Source organism: Ruditapes philippinarum, unplaced genomic scaffold (genome assembly GCF_026571515.1).
Source record: "Ruditapes philippinarum isolate M1 unplaced genomic scaffold, ASM2657151v2 ctg15700_1_1_1_1, whole genome shotgun sequence".
NCBI lineage: Eukaryota > Metazoa > Mollusca > Bivalvia > Venerida > Veneridae > Ruditapes > Ruditapes philippinarum.
In genome coordinates this window covers 10,070-25,717 of record NW_026856172.1, presented here as the reverse complement: position 1 = coordinate 25,717, position 15,648 = coordinate 10,070, and the positions used below count along the sequence as shown (strand labels likewise).

General features: G+C 33.5%; 2 protein-coding genes across 3 annotated transcripts; one reads left to right on the top strand and one right to left on the bottom strand.

Annotated features, from left to right (window-relative positions):
* Positions 1-506: 506 nt before the first annotated feature.
* On the top strand, positions 507-5,078 carry LOC132745687 (fibropellin-1-like; the record flags this gene model as incomplete). The annotated part of the gene is made up of 5 exons (XM_060734649.1): positions 507-608; positions 1,670-1,783; positions 2,989-3,102; positions 3,756-3,833; positions 4,647-5,078. Coding segments are annotated over 5 exons (665 nt in total), but the record flags the coding sequence as incomplete, so codon positions are not given.
* Positions 5,079-13,652: 8,574 nt separating this feature from the next.
* On the bottom strand, positions 13,653-15,168 carry LOC132745685 (uncharacterized). 2 transcript variants are annotated; one of them, XM_060734647.1, is made up of 3 exons: positions 15,042-15,168; positions 14,637-14,882; positions 13,653-13,796 (listed from the first exon to the last, which is right to left on the bottom strand). In XM_060734647.1, exons 1-3 carry the CDS (start codon positions 15,100-15,102, stop codon positions 13,669-13,671), a joined length of 435 nt encoding a protein of 144 aa, XP_060590630.1. In that variant the 5' UTR covers positions 15,103-15,168; the 3' UTR covers positions 13,653-13,668. The 2 variants fall into 2 exon arrangements, with proteins under 2 accessions (XP_060590630.1, XP_060590631.1); XM_060734648.1 differs by having other exon boundaries at positions 13,654-13,790.
* Positions 15,169-15,648: the final 480 nt, after the last annotated feature.

Genomic DNA, 15,648 nt, shown 5'->3' with positions numbered 1-15,648 from the left:
TTATGCAAATAAAACAATTTTCAAACATCGAAGAATATGTAAAATGTTTACTGCAAATATTTGTGCTCATTATATTTAATCAATAAATTATATGCATTCATTTCTTATTGGAAAATTTGACTAAATAAATGTCTAATTACCTCCCTTTGTTTATATGAAAGTTTAAATTCGGTATTATCTTGATAAATAATGCTTATTGGAACTTACAATATTGACAAATCTTAATTTGAGCATCATATTCACGAAATAAAAACATAAAAAAAATGTGTTACTGGATCTTTAAGGCATCCTTTAGTGTTGTAGTTTTTCTGCAGAGTTGGCCATAGTGCCTTCAGTATAGTTTTAAGATCAATAATTATATGTATACCTTTACTTTAATGATCGACCTTCATGTACGACTGAAATACTATATATTAGAATAATATAAATGAACATTCCATTGTTACAGTACATAAAATCCATTTTTTTCTTTTTGCATTCTTTGGAATACCTTTTTTTCTAAACAGGTTGCTGTCGGGAAAAAACACAGTGTTATATAAAAAGCAAATTAAGTGGCATAAACTGCGATTGTGGAGACTCTGGGTATACAGGTGCGTGTTGCGAAACAGGTTAGTACATTTTATAATCGATCATTATTGAATATTTCCTCCATAGCTGAAGAGCATTAACATAACATTTAATATAAATACATGTAAAATGCTTATTAAAGTTCTTACAAAGATCATATTATTATATACTGTTTATATAAATACAAGATCTAAATGTACAATGTAAATGAGTAAAGAAAAGACATATTTATAATACAATGTATGTACAATTATTCATATATTTACTCATATTGAAAGTTAACTAATGCAATGAATCTGTGATATCTATCAACAATTGTCAACAATTGGAAAAAATGAATAAATGAATATTTTAAGCTACTTAGATGCATAGAATATCACATTCAAAATGAAATCTTGATTATTTTTTACGATATGTAATCAAGAGTATCAGAATTGACAAAATCACTCATGTGAAGGCAGAAATAAAATTTAAATCATTTAAGTTGTTTAAAGTTACAATAATTTCAATTTTGAGGAAAGATGATGAACAAGTTACTAACTTAGGGAAGAATAACTTTTATAATATATAAATGGCTGCAAAAACACTTAAGCAATTAACCTTAAGCAAAGCGATTAAGATGTGTTTAAGCTAGGTCAGTTTGATATTATTTGATAGCGCAATAGGGAAAACTATGTAAAGGAACGGAATTTTATTACATTTTAAAGAGGCAATATAACATACAATAGAAGGGGAATTTGTTATTGGTTTTAATTTTTAATTGATAAGCCTCGCCCTTTTCTAGCACAGACACTTGGGGTGTGGAGCTCAAAACGCCTTTAAAATCCAAATAAAATATTTTGTCTGTGTTTTCTAGCACATATCAGCCTTGTCTGATAAAATTGATATCAAAAGACAGTAATTCTGATTCATTATTTTTTATGTATAGATTGGCATTACAATAAATTTCCGACAATATATGGCAATAGGGCGACTGACTGGTAAAAATGAATTGTCCGAATTTCTTTTATGTTGGTTGTTTAATGTTACTCGGTTTTTAAAATTGAAGTTTCTCCGCATGTATATATATTTAAAAGATTTGATTTTAATTTCATTCTTCAAGATATAAATGACTGTTACAACAATTCCTGTCTTAATGACGGTACATGTATTGACGGAGTCAACAATTATACCTGTATATGCCCAGAAGGTTTCTCTGGAAGGAATTGTGAAACAGGTATCTTTGAATTCACAAAATACATGTACTACAGCAACATGTTATTAAGAGTTTGAATATCAAATAACAAAATGTTTTCTGACAGATAAGGAAACTTTAATTCTAAATTTGTTAATTTACACGATGGACATAGAATATCTATCATTTACTGTAACGTGAGCATTTTATAATCAATCTTTATTCTTTATTTCCTCCATAACTGAAGAGAATTAACAAAAATATTGAATATAAATAAAATGCTTATTAAAGTTCGTACAAAAATCATATTATTATATACTGTTTAAATAAATACAGAATCTAAATGTACAATGTAAATGAGTAAAGAAAAGACATATTTATTATATGTACAATTATTCATATATATTTATGTGTTAATTGAAAGTTAACTAATGCAATGAATCTGTGATATCTATCAACAATTGTCAACAATTGGAAAAATGAATAAATGAATATTTTAAGCTACTTAGATGCATAGAATATCACGTTCAAAATGAAATCTTGATTATTTTTTACGATATGTAATCAAGAGTTTCAGAATTGACAAAATCACTCATTTGAAGGCAGAAATAAAATTTAAATCATTTAAGTTGTTTAAAGTTACAATAATTTCAATTTTGAGGAAAGATGATGAACAAGTTACTAACTTAGGGAAGAATAACTTTTATAATATATAAATGGCTGCAAAAACACTTAAGCAATTAACCTTAAGCAAAGCGATTAAGATGTGTTTAAGCTAGGTCAGTTTGATATAATTTGATAGCGCAATAGGGAAAACTATGTAAAGGAACGGAAATTTATTACATTTCAAAGAGGCAATATAACATACGATAGATGGGGAATTTGTTATTGGTTTTAATTTTTAATTGATAAGCCTCGCCCTTTTCTAGCACAGACACTTGGGGTGTGGAACTCAAAACGCCTTTAAAATCCAAATAAAATATTTTGTCTGTGTTTTCTAGCACATATCAGCCTTGTCTGATAAAATTGATATCAAAAGACAGTAATTCTGATTCATTATTTTTTATTTATAGATTGGCATTACAATAAATTTCCGACAATATATGGCAATAGGGCGACTGACTGGTAAAAATGAATTGTCCGAATTTCTTTTATGTTGGTTGTTTAATGTTACTCGGTTTTTAAAATTGAAGTTTCTCCGCATGTATATATATTTAAAAGATTTGATTTTAATTTCATTCTTCAAGATATAAATGACTGTTACAACAATTCCTGTCTTAATGACGGTACATGTATTGACGGAGTCAACAATTATACCTGTATATGCCCAGAAGGATTCTCTGGAAGGAATTGTGAAACAGGTATCTTTGAATTCACAAAATACATGTACTACAGCAACATGTTATTAAGAGTTTGAATATCAAATAACAAAATGTTTTCTGACAGATAAGGAAACTTTAATTCTAAATTTGTTAATTTACACGATGGACATAGAATATCTATCATTTACTGTAACGTGAGCATTTTATAATCAATCTTTATTCTTTATTTCCTCCATAACTGAAGAGAATTAACAAAATATTGAATATAACACACTTATTAAAGTTCGTACAAAAGATCATATATACGGTTTATATAATACAAAATAAAAATGTACAATATAAATAAGTAAAGAAAATGCATATTTATAATATGAAGAAACATTCATATAATTTCTCATATTGAAAGATAACTAATGCATCTTTCAACAATTATCAATTGAAAAAATGAATAAATGAAAAATTGAAGCTACTCAGATGCTCAGATGCATAGAATATCACGTTCAAAGTGAAATCTTGACTAATTTTTACGATAATAATAAAATTATTAAGTGTTTCATATGTCTTTTAAAATGACTTTTGACAAATTTTGTATATGCGTATATACATGTATTTGATATCTGAAAACTGTGTCATTTCCACTATGTTATCAACTTTATGTTCTAATTATTTGTATTTTTTCATTTAAAAAAAAGCCTTAATACCACCACCAACATGCATGGCAAACAATGACTGTTTTAAGACAGCTTCAGGGTGTGAACAACCTGGAACTGGTGAGTTGTGTTTTAGTGCTGAATAATGCCTCATCCGATGGTGGGGGTGAACAGTAACTTGCATGTTCCGTTACAGTTCATGAACAGGCAAAAAAAACTGAGTCTGTTACATTTTTCTATTACATAAATGTCCTTTTGTGCGTTATTTAGGAATCATTTATTACTCTTTATTTTAAAACTTTGTGTAAAACAATGTCTAGCGGTCATCTACAAAAGTAAACAAAAGTTGAATTACTCTCTTGTTTACGTTTTAGTTATTTGAGCCGCGTCACGACAAAACCAACATTAAGGGTTTGCGACCAGAATGGATCCAAACCAGCCTGCGCATCCGCGCAGACTGATCAGGATCCATGCTGTTCGCTTACAAACCCTATTACAAGTAAAGAAACTGATAGCAAACAGCATGGATCCTGATAAGACTGCGCGGATGCGCAGGCTGGTCTGGATCCATGCTGGTCGCAAACCCATTATGTTGGTTTTGCCGTGACGCGGCTCATTTATTTTCAGAATACTAACAGTTTACTTATCTAGAACATAAGGGTATTGCGCGTGTCTATCCTTCTAAATGTATGTAATTATTCTGAAAATATTTCTATAAAACATGTTAAGTTATGATATAATAGAATACATAATACATAATACATAGGTCAACCCATTTTTTTTATTACAACATACCTTTAATATTTAATATGTTTAATATATACACAATAAGAAAAAAGGGTTAATTTTTACATTAAAAGGAAAATAATTTTCATTCACTATTATTTGTACGAAACTAAAATTCGTTTACAAGATATAATACTTCTCTTCTAGGCTGTTACATAGAGGAACAAGCTCAAGATGAAGTTATCTCGAATACATGGTCAAGAGGGTATTCGTTAATATCCTCTCCTTATTACACAGTTGAAAGGTGTCGAAATAGATGCTTAACCTTTAATCCTTGTGTTGCATATTCTTATAACCAAACAGCAAGAGAGTGCTACTCATATCGCACTTCACCTGCAGATGGGTTGGTTACACAATATTCAAATACTACGGACCTATACGTACTGAGGTGCCTAAGCTGTTAGAATGCTGCGGAAGATTATTGACTCTGAAAATGGACTTTGTATTGCTATTACTTTTATCTAATGAAACATGCTTGGAGCCAACGTTTAAAAATAAATGTATGGACAGTTTGTACATGAATTAAAAGAATTGCAAAACAAAACTGATGAATAAACTTATCCAGTAGCATTCACAAAAGTCTTCGTTAGCAGTTGTCTTATTCCAACTTATTCAAAGTACATTCAGTTGTATTTTTTTGCAATTGAAAATGTGTCATTATAGAATGCATACTTATCAATGATTGGTGGCAGTTTTTCATTATCCCTCATGTACAGACTCAATCAAACTGAGTCTGCATTTTTCATGTAATTTTGTTGCCATTAATGCTTCGAGGGATCACACTTTTTTCCAGAGATTCAAGAGCTGTCGAAATTTCACTGAATTCAGTAGCTTTGCCTTAAAGAGAATAAATTGTTGTTTTATTACGTTTTAAACAGCCTAGTTTATACCAGAGACTTGGAAATTATGAAAAGTCTTGAAATTGAATTATTTGTACGGTGTCCTGCAACGTAGATCTGAGAGATAATAATATGATGTTATGATACATGTCCATTGTTGAGTGCAAGCAGTGTATACAAAAATGGAGTCCTTGACATTTATAATCAACAGGATTTGATTTTGGCATTGTTTTCGAATTTGCCAGGGTTCATATGCGAAGTCACAAAAACTTGACGATAAAAAATCATTTCAAAGACAACTAGTCATCTAAATCCAGTATAGTAACCATGTCCAAGAAATCTTTCCTGGCCATTCGAAACTTAATCTTTATTAAGTGTAATGTGCTACGTTAGAATATATTCGAGAGTATACCGTCCACATTAACAATATTCGGTGGTTTTAACATTTATGTAATGCTGATATATGTAATACAAAGAGCACCGAAACACGAGGCTATCTGATTTGTACGAGGGGGCGTAGTCCTCGAGTATAAATCAGATTGCCGAGTGTTTTGGTGTTCTTTCTCTTTTGTATCATAGTCAAACATAAAAACACGTTCCCTGTTGTCACAAATTTAAACCCCGGGAAAAAGTTACCAATGAACGAGCATCTGAATATAATATTTCTGCCGCTTTCCCTTTCTCTGCCGTCACAATATGTAAACCCCAGTGAAAATGAGCAAATCAACGGGCATGATCTGGGGTGCGGGTAACTTATACCTGAACTCCAGTTACCGCACTGTGCATGTATATGTATACGATTTAACTCGATCTGGGGTGCGGGTAACTTATACCTGAACTCCAGTTACCGCACTGTGCATGTATATGTATACGATTTAACTCTGACACTTTTTCATTAAAAAGGTCCCCAAACTATGATACAACTATTGTTGTACTGCGCTTTATTGCATAGTGTGGTTTTATTCTCTTACATATGTCTTGTTTATAATGTCCGAGTCTTCAGCACTACAAATAATGGAGACTTCGGGGATTTGATCACAACAGCAGTCTATTATTTCAGACTTAAAATTGTTGTCTTTTACAGGAAAAGGCATGCTCGAAAAATAAGACATATAAAATTGACAAATTGACATGCGATACATATATATGAGCCATTATAACATAACTATTTGTTTTAAACATTTCGTGTCATGAAATGTCTATCTATGTTTATCTTTTATATAAAGGAGGATACAAAAAATTGTGAAAGAGCTATTTGACTGATAATGATGCAGATAGACGAAAATTATCCGTAAACGAGGAGACATTGGTGTGATTAGAATTTGACAGCAATGCATAATGCCGGAATTTAATTCAGCCTTGCCCATACAGATTATTTTCTTTGCTATTATTACATATCATTACTTACATATTAAGAAACAAGATAATATAATCATGACATGCATCGTGCATGTTGTTGTGGAGGTAATATTCCAAGACATGCCATACAGTAGTGAAAACATAGTATTATGTAAATACATTTTAAGACTAGTTATTTTCAACTTTCTGGGCTAATAAATGATTTTGATATTTGTTGAGTTAATGGGCCCCTAATTGAAAATTTATTATTTATACTGATACTCTATGTTATTTCAAATTACTATTTGACACTTCATTTTCAGCCATTATGCAAAGTAAAACAATTATATTTAAAAAATATATTTCGCTATGCGTCAATAAGTTAATATACTGCGGGTTTTTTGTTGTTGATTGTGTGTGTGTGTGTGTGTGTGTGTGTGTGTGTGTGTGTGTGTGTGTATGGTGTGTGTTGGTGTGTGTGTGCGTGATGGTGTGAGTGAGTGAGTGTGTGCGCGTGTGTGTGTGTGTATGTATGTGTGTTTATTTTAGAAGGCCTCATTGTAAATAAGATGTTGCAATCTGTATATGTCTTGATGTGTTACCTTCGTTAAATAAAGTTATTATTATTATTATTATTATTTGTAAAACTCCAGTATGACACGTAAAACTTACACTATCATTTGAGGAGGGCGAATTTCTTATGCCAACGCTAAAATGCAGTTACTTTTATGATGTTGAGCATGTACATATAGTAAATAAAAGGAAAATACACGTTTCACCCAATATCTTTTTTATTTGATGTTTATTAAAAAAAAAGAAGTTTAAAAGCATTTTATACACTCTTATACGTTCAATAATATTTTTTCTATTTTTAAGGAATACGCTTTGAATTTGATTGAAATTCACACTGCCGAAATATCAAAGGTCATGACCTTGAATTACGACGATCTGCCCGATGCATCACAGAACCGACATACCCTTAGAAAAGGAAAAGAATGTCTCTGTCAAAGAAAAGAACGATGTCTCTCATATGTCGAAAGAAGAAACATCATTTGACACTTCTTGTAATATGTTTATTTTGGCAAGAGTGTGTTCGAAAAGACAGAACCGGCAAATATGCTTATGAAGACGTTATAACACTTGTGAAATTAAAACATCGATTTCATTCAAATTTAGTTCATAGATAAGAAATTAAAAAACCCACAAGGAAACGGTCATGGTATATGTAAAAGTTGTTTTATTACAATGAGTGATATACAGTTATTATAATGGACCACCAATTCACGCCGTTGCAGCCCAGTGTTTTCTTGATAGATATAAGAATATATATTCACTTCTAATCATTCATTTGTCAGTGTATCAGATACCGTTGTAAAGTTAGTTACTTTAATATGCAATATCAAACAGCAACGCACGCCAAACTGATGCCTGATTCCGTTTAGATATGCACCTTTACAGAGCATATGAAGACATTTTCAGCATACCTTATTAAAAGACATCATGTACTTTAAATATAATTTATATCAGTTAAACAGATCTTTGACAACATTGTGTTTGTACATTTATTTGTATATAAAGCATTTGTAAAAGAATGTTGATTCGTTTTAAAGTCTAATCGGCGCTGTAAAGGTCATATGGTAACTTTTTTTCCAGCTTAATTAGTGGAGGTAGACCTCAGGTGCCCATCTGTGTGTTAATTTAATTAGATAGGGCTCACGATCAAATTATACTGGTTCCTTAAAATCCTTTTCTTTTTATTAATGCATCATCACCTCAACCATCCCAGTCATGTCGCTTTCCCGTGAGGAGTTTTCAGGTTTCCATTTTATCTTTTTATTGTTAAGAAATTCCATTTAATTTATGTGACATTATGCTTAGTCTTTTCATTGTCAAGTTGGGCTGAATTTTCTATATATTTTTAGCTCATCTGAGCATGCTCAGGGTGAGCTTTTAGGATCGATGATTGTCCGTCGTCCGTCGCCGTTGGTCAGTCGTCCGTTCACATTTAGTTGTTAACACTCTAGCGGTCGCATTTTTGCCTCAATCATCATCAAACTTGGTCAGGATGCTTATCTAGTTGATAGCAAATTAGTACGAATATGGGTCATCTCGGATGAGAAACTAGGTCACAAGAGCTAAACAAGAGGGCCATGATGGCCCTGAGGTCGCTTACCTGTATATAGGCCCCCCCCCACACCTCCGGGCTAATTTTTACCCAAGGGCTTTTATTTGTTTATTTGAACAGACTTGGTAGACACCCATAAGAAGATGTTTCATGCTAAACATCTAAGTCCTAGCTCATTGGGTTTTTTAAAAGAAGATTTTTAAAGTTTTTACTATACACATATAGTTAAAAACAATGACACCCCTGGGGCAGGGCCAGTTTTGACCCCCGGGCTTTTATTTGAACAAACTTTGTAGATATTTACTTAGAGATGTTTCATGCTTAATATCTAAACTCTAGCTATTTGGGTTTTTTCAAAGAAGATTTTTAAGTTTTTGCTATACACATATAAGGAAAATCAATGACCCCCCCCCCACCCCGGGCGGGGCCAGTTCTGACCCAGGGCTTTTATTTGAACATACTTGGTAGACACCCATTAGAACATGTTTCATGATAAATATGTTAGCTCTAGCTCTTTGAGTTCTTTAAAAGAAGATTTTTTAAGTTTTTACTATATGCATATAGGGAAAATCAATGACCCCCTGGGGCGGGGCCAATTTTGACCCCAGGGCTTTTATTTGAACAAACTTGGTAGACACTCATTAGAAGATGTTTCATGCTAAATATCTTAGCTCTAGCTCTTTGGGTTCTTTAAAAGAAGAAATTTTTAAGTTTTTTACTATATGCATATAGGGAAAATCTATGACCCCCTGGGGCGGGGTCAATTTTGACCCCAGGGCTTTTATTTGAACAAACTTGGTAGACATGCACTAGAAGATGTTTCATGCCAAATATCTAAGCTCTAGCTCTTAAGGTTCTTTAAAAGAAGATTTTTTAAGTTTTTACTATATGCATATAGGGAAAATCTATGACCCCCCGGGGTGGGCCAATTTTGACCACAGGGCTTTAATTTGAACAAACTTGGTAGACACTCACTAGAAGATGTTTCATGGCTTAATATCTTAGCTCTAGCTCTTTGGGTTCTTTAAAAGAAGATTTTTAAGTTTTTACTATATGCATATAAGGAAAATCAATGACCCCCTGGGGCGGGGCCAATTTTGACCCCAGGGCTTTTATTTGAACAAACTTGGTAGACACTCACTAGAAGATGTTTCATGCTAAATATCTTAGCTCTAGCTCTTTGGGTTCTTTAAAAGAAGAATTTTTAAGTTTTTACTATATGCATATAGGGAAAATCTATGACCCCCTGGGGCGGGGTCAATTTTGACCCCAGGGCTTTTATTTGAACAAACTTGGTAGACATGCACTAGAAGATGTTTCATGCCAAATATCTAAGCTCTAGCTCTTAAGGTTCTTTAAAAGAAGATTTTTTAAGTTTTTACTATATGCATATAGGGAAAATCGATGACCCCCCGGGGTGGGGCCAATTTTGACCACAGGGCTTTAATTTGAACAAACTTGGTAGACACTCACTAGAAGATGTTTCATGCTTAATATCTTAGCTCTAGCTCTTTGGGTTCTTTAAAAGAAGATTTTTAAGTTTTTACTATATGCATATAAGGAAAATCAATGACCCCCTGGGGCGGGGCCAATTTTGACCCCAGGGCTTTTATTTGAACAAACTTGGTAGACACTCACTAGAAGATGTTTCATGCTAAATATCTTAGCTCTAGCTCTTTGGGTTCTTTAAAAGAAGAATTTTTAAGTTTTTACTATATGCATATAGGGAAAATCAATGACCCCCTGGGGCGGGGCCAATTTTGACCCCAGGGCTTTTATTTGAACAAACTTGGTAGACACTCACTAGAAGATGTTTCATGCCAAATATCTAAGCTCTAGCTCTTAGGGTTGTTTAAAAGAAGATATTTAAAGATTTTTCTTTCGGTTGCCATGGCAACCAGAGTTCTGCATGGAATTAAATTCTTTGAACAATTTTTAAAGGTGACCACCAAAGGAACATTCCTGTGAAGTTTGGATGAAATTGGCTCAGTGGTTTATGAGGAGATGTCATTTAAAGCAAAAGTTTACGGACGGACGGACGACGGACGGACGGACGGACGCCGGACGAAAAGCGATCACAAAAGCTCACCCTGTCACTTTGTGACAGGTGAGCTAAAAATAGAAAAACCTTGTTAACACTCTAGAGGTCACATTTTTGCCTCAAACACCATCAAACTTGGTCAGGATGTTTGGCTAGGTGATAGCTCGGACGAGTTCGAACATGGGTTATCTCGGATGAAAAAATAGGTCACCGGAGCTAAAAATAGAAAAAACCTTGTTAACACTAGCAGTCACATGTTTGCATCAGTCACCATCAAACTTGGTCAAGATGCTTGTCTAGGTGAAAGCTCGGATGAGTTCGAACATGGGTCATATCGGTTGAAAAACTAGGTCACCGGAGCTAAAAATAGAAAAACCATGTTAACACTCTAGAGGTCACAATTTTGCCTCAATCATCATCAAACTTGATCACGATGTTTGCCTAGATTATAGCTCGGATGAATTCGAACATGGGTCATCTCGGATGAAAAAGTAGGTCATCGAAGCTAAAAATAGAAAAACCTTGTGTACACTCTAGCGGGTAACATTTTTGCACCAATCATCATCAAACTTGGTCAGAATGCTTATCTAGTTCATAGCTCAGATGAGTTCGAACATGGGTCATCTCGGTTGAAAAACTAGGTCACCGGAGCTAAAAATAGAAAAACCATGTTAACACTCTAGAGGTCACAATTTTGCCTCAATCATCATCAAACTTGATCAGGATGTTTGGCTAGATTATAGCTCGGATGAATTCGAACATGGGTCATCTCGGATGAAAAAGTAGGTCATCGAAGCTAAAAATAGAAAAACCTTGTGTACACTCTAGCGGTAACATTTTTGCACCAATCATCATCAAACTTGGTCAGAATGCTTATCTAGTTCATAGCTCGGATGACTTCGAACATGGGTTATCTCAGATGAAAAAGTAGGTCACAGGAGCTAAAAATAGAAAAACCTTGTTAACACTCTAGCAGTCACATTTTTGCATCAATCATCATCAAACTTATTCAAGATGCTTGTCTAGGTGAAAGCTCGGATGAGTTCGATCATGGGTCATCTCGGATGAAAAACTAGGTCACCGGAGCTAAAAAAAGAAAAACCATGTTAACACTCTAGATCTCACAATTTAGTCTCAATCATCATCAACCTTTGTCAGGATGTTTGGCTAGGTGATAGCTCAGATGAGTTAGAACATGGGTCATCTAGGATGAAAAAGTAGGCCATCGGAGCTAAAAATAGAAAAATCTTGTTAACACTCTAGCGGTCACATTTTTGCATCAATCATCATCAAACTTGATCAAGATGCTTGTCTAGGTGATAGCTCGGATGAGTTCGAACATGGGTCATCTCGGATGAAAAACTAGGTCACAGAGCTAAAAATAGAAAAACCTTATTAACACTCTAGTGGTCACAATTTTGACTCAACTGTCATCAAACTTGGTCAGGAAACTTGTCTAGGTCATTGCTGGGAATAAATCGAACATGGGTCATCTCAGATGAAAACCTAGGTCGCAGGACCTAAAAATAGAAAAATATTGTTAACACTCTAGTGGCTACTGTTGTGATCCAAATATTCTGTTAATTTGCCTGAAAGTTTGTTTTGATGATTTCTAAGTCAAGTTCGAACATGGGTCATCTTGGATGAAAAACTAGGTCACACCGCCCAAATATGGAAAAACCTTGTTAACATTCTAGTGGTCACATTTTCGACTCAATAATCATCAAACTTGGTCAGGATGCTTGTCTAGGTAATTGCTTGGATGAGTTTGAAATCAAATGTGAAACTAGGTCACCGGAGCTAAAAATAGAAAAAATCTTGTTAACACTCTAGTTGCTACTGTTTTGATCCAAGTATCCTGGAAATTGGTCTGAAAGTTTGTTTTGATGATTTCTAAGTCAAGTTTGAAGATGACTGTGTCACCTGGGTAAAAAACTAGGTTGCACTGCTCAAATATGGACACTGTAGTGGTCACATTTTTGACTCTCCCGTCATGAGACTTGGTCAGAATGCTTGTCCAGGTAATTGTTTGTATGAGTTTGATAAGTCAGGTGAGCGATCTAGGGCCATCATGGCCCTCTTGTTTAATAAAAATTAACTATTAAAATTGTGATTGACGAACTGTTGATGTTGGAAAATGTTTAGAATAAAATATATAGCTGCCTGAATTATAAAAAGACCGGCCCATTCTTTACATACATTGAACTTGACAATAATACTTAAAGAAAATACTTTATCTTAATTTGTTAAATACAATGTTACATTTTGTACAGCTTTGGTTGAATGCATATCTTTGCAAAAAATTTAAGCTATTGTCATTATACGCACTTTCCCCCGAAACTTTGGACATAAAATTAACGACTGAAGGCCATGGAGCAAGGAACTATAGGATACCGGTCTGGCGATCCTCAAGCATAAAATTAGAAACATTTAAAAACGTCAATGTTAGTAAGGGACACAGATGTTCCCAAAATAGGGGGGGGGGGAATCATAAATTGAAAACATTAAAGACAAACATGAACGATCACAGAAGAAAAATAGCCTTTTAGCAACACCCCTACTTCGGAGTTAAAAGTTAGTTAATTGGTAAAAGTAACACGCTAATTTCATTCAGTATTTATCTATAATTATTTCTTTTCTTATTGTACATGTATAAATGTTTAAATAATACACAATCAAATAATTATTATACCGAACACATTTTGAATGTTCGAATATGTTTTGTCTTGGAAATTGATAGAGATCAGAGTTGTGGAAAAAAGGTATGTTCAAGCCACCGGGCCACGAAAACACCAGCACTGATGTTGTATGAATTTCCCAAATTAGTTACGATGGCGTCAAAGATAACGGTTTGGTGGGCACTGGCATGTTGAAGATGGGCATTTCTCTTTGCAAAGAATGCAACGGGGGATTTTGCTGATGTCTGCGTATGCGGTTTGTTGAAGCATCTGAAACTAAAGCAAGCTACTTAATGTATATCAATAAATGAATAAATAAATAAAAAAATAAATAATAATACTATTTTTATTGTAACATCAACTTCATCGTAACTATGCCATTATATGTTATAATACTTTTATGTGTCGTGTTGTCACTAGAAACAGCACGATAAACCGCCAAACGGCGCGTTGTCGTGCGGCGCGTTGTCGCGATGTCACATTGTCGCTCAGCTTAAATCGAAGCTATTAGTATATGTCTAGCGACAGGGCAACATCGCAACAACGCGCCACAAGACAACGCGCCGTTTTAGCGTTCTTCGCTAGTGCAACAATGCACGGTTTGGCGCGTTTCGCTAGCGACAAGACAACAAGACGATATAGGTTGTGTTGTCGCTGTCGACAACGCAACGCGCAAAGTGTACTAAATCAGATACCATAGTTTTAGGATTTGTAAAAAAAGATCGTACCAATCAAATTATATTTAATGTAGTTTTAATTGACTCATTGCAATGTTTGTTGTCTTCTTCGTTTCATAACGTGTTTTATATTGATAAGAAGGCCACATTTTAAATTAGACATACGTTATTCGTTTTGTACAATGCTATGCCTGCATGAGCTACTTTCTTTAAATAAAGATTGTTGTTGTTATTTATCATATTATTATTATTAATATTATTATTATTATTATTATTATCAAACCGTATAAACCAGTAGTATACCTTTTTGCTTATTTGTTGCAGCTTTCTCGGCAACTGAAACAGGTATTTTTCCCCTTGTTTAGGTCTTTCTCTCTGTCACATATTGCTAATTTCTTAACGATTTTTTTCTAAGTTAATATGGCGGTATTTACTTTACCTTGTTCCTTATTAGTTGCAGCTTTCTCGTCAGTTTTGACTTGCTCTCTTTCACATACTGTTATCTTCTTAACAATCTTTTCCAAGTTAGAGCTCCTTTGGCGCTGTAAACGTAGTTCTTTCTCTAAGTAAAGCACTTTCTTTTGCCGATGCTTATCTTGAGATTTCAAGAGGTTCACTTCATGAAGAAGTTCCTGAACAAGACTTTCAGTGGCGCTAAGTCTTTTTGGCATATCATCTTCATTATCTGAAACAAGGACATTAACAATTAAACGGTTAAAATATTGCTGTCACGATTGTGTATTCAATTAAAGTGAGAATATGACAAAGAATAAGCACGAAAGTTATACTTTTCATTCTTATGTGATCGAAAAATGATCATTTAATGATCAATATTTCAACTTACCTGACACAGCATTAGCTACTGAACAGACGATAGCAAGTATGACTAATAAAACTTCTTTCATCTTTCTGTATCAAAGTTTTAACTAATTGTCTAAGTCACTGTGGTCTTTTATTAAAGAAAAGGTCAAAGATAAGGACTATTCGCAACCTTAAAAAGAAATCCCCCGAGGTCCAAAAATCTACAATCATAAAATTAAATAATCTTCCATTGATAAACTGGGCCACTAAAAAGGAAATTAAAAAACATGTTTATGAATGATATTCGGAATTAAAATTGAAAATGGATATATAGAGAAAAGCGTTTAATTGCTTTTCAGTTTTAGCTATTTTTAAATGAAAATAATTATTCTGATTATTTCGTTATAGACTTACATTAAATGCAAGATATAAAAAACCTCGAAATATTATTTCCAATCCCATCTTGTCATAAAATCTCAGTTGAGTCCTTTCTAAGGTCAAAGTAATTACAAATTGACACATCGTAGAATACATGTACAAGTAATTATTTATTTCAGTTGAGTGATGTTTAAATGCGCTTTTTTGACCAATTGTTTAACTATTACTAGGTCTAACTAGGTTTAGACAGAGACAGTATGTATGCTTGAGTA

Excerpts from the sequence above, each read along its gene's own strand:
- LOC132745685 (XM_060734647.1), bottom strand. The coding sequence starts at position 15,102 with ATGAAAGAAGTTTTATTAGTCATACTTGCTATCGTCTGTTCAGTAGCT. Across the intron at positions 14,883-15,041 it reads AGTAGCTAATGCTGTGTCAG|ATAATGAAGATGATATGCCA; the intron begins GTAAGTTGAAAT and ends TCCTTGTTTCAG. Across the intron at positions 13,797-14,636 it reads TGCAACTAATAAGGAACAAG|TTTCAGATGCTTCAACAAAC; the intron begins GTAAAGTAAATA and ends AGCTTGCTTTAG.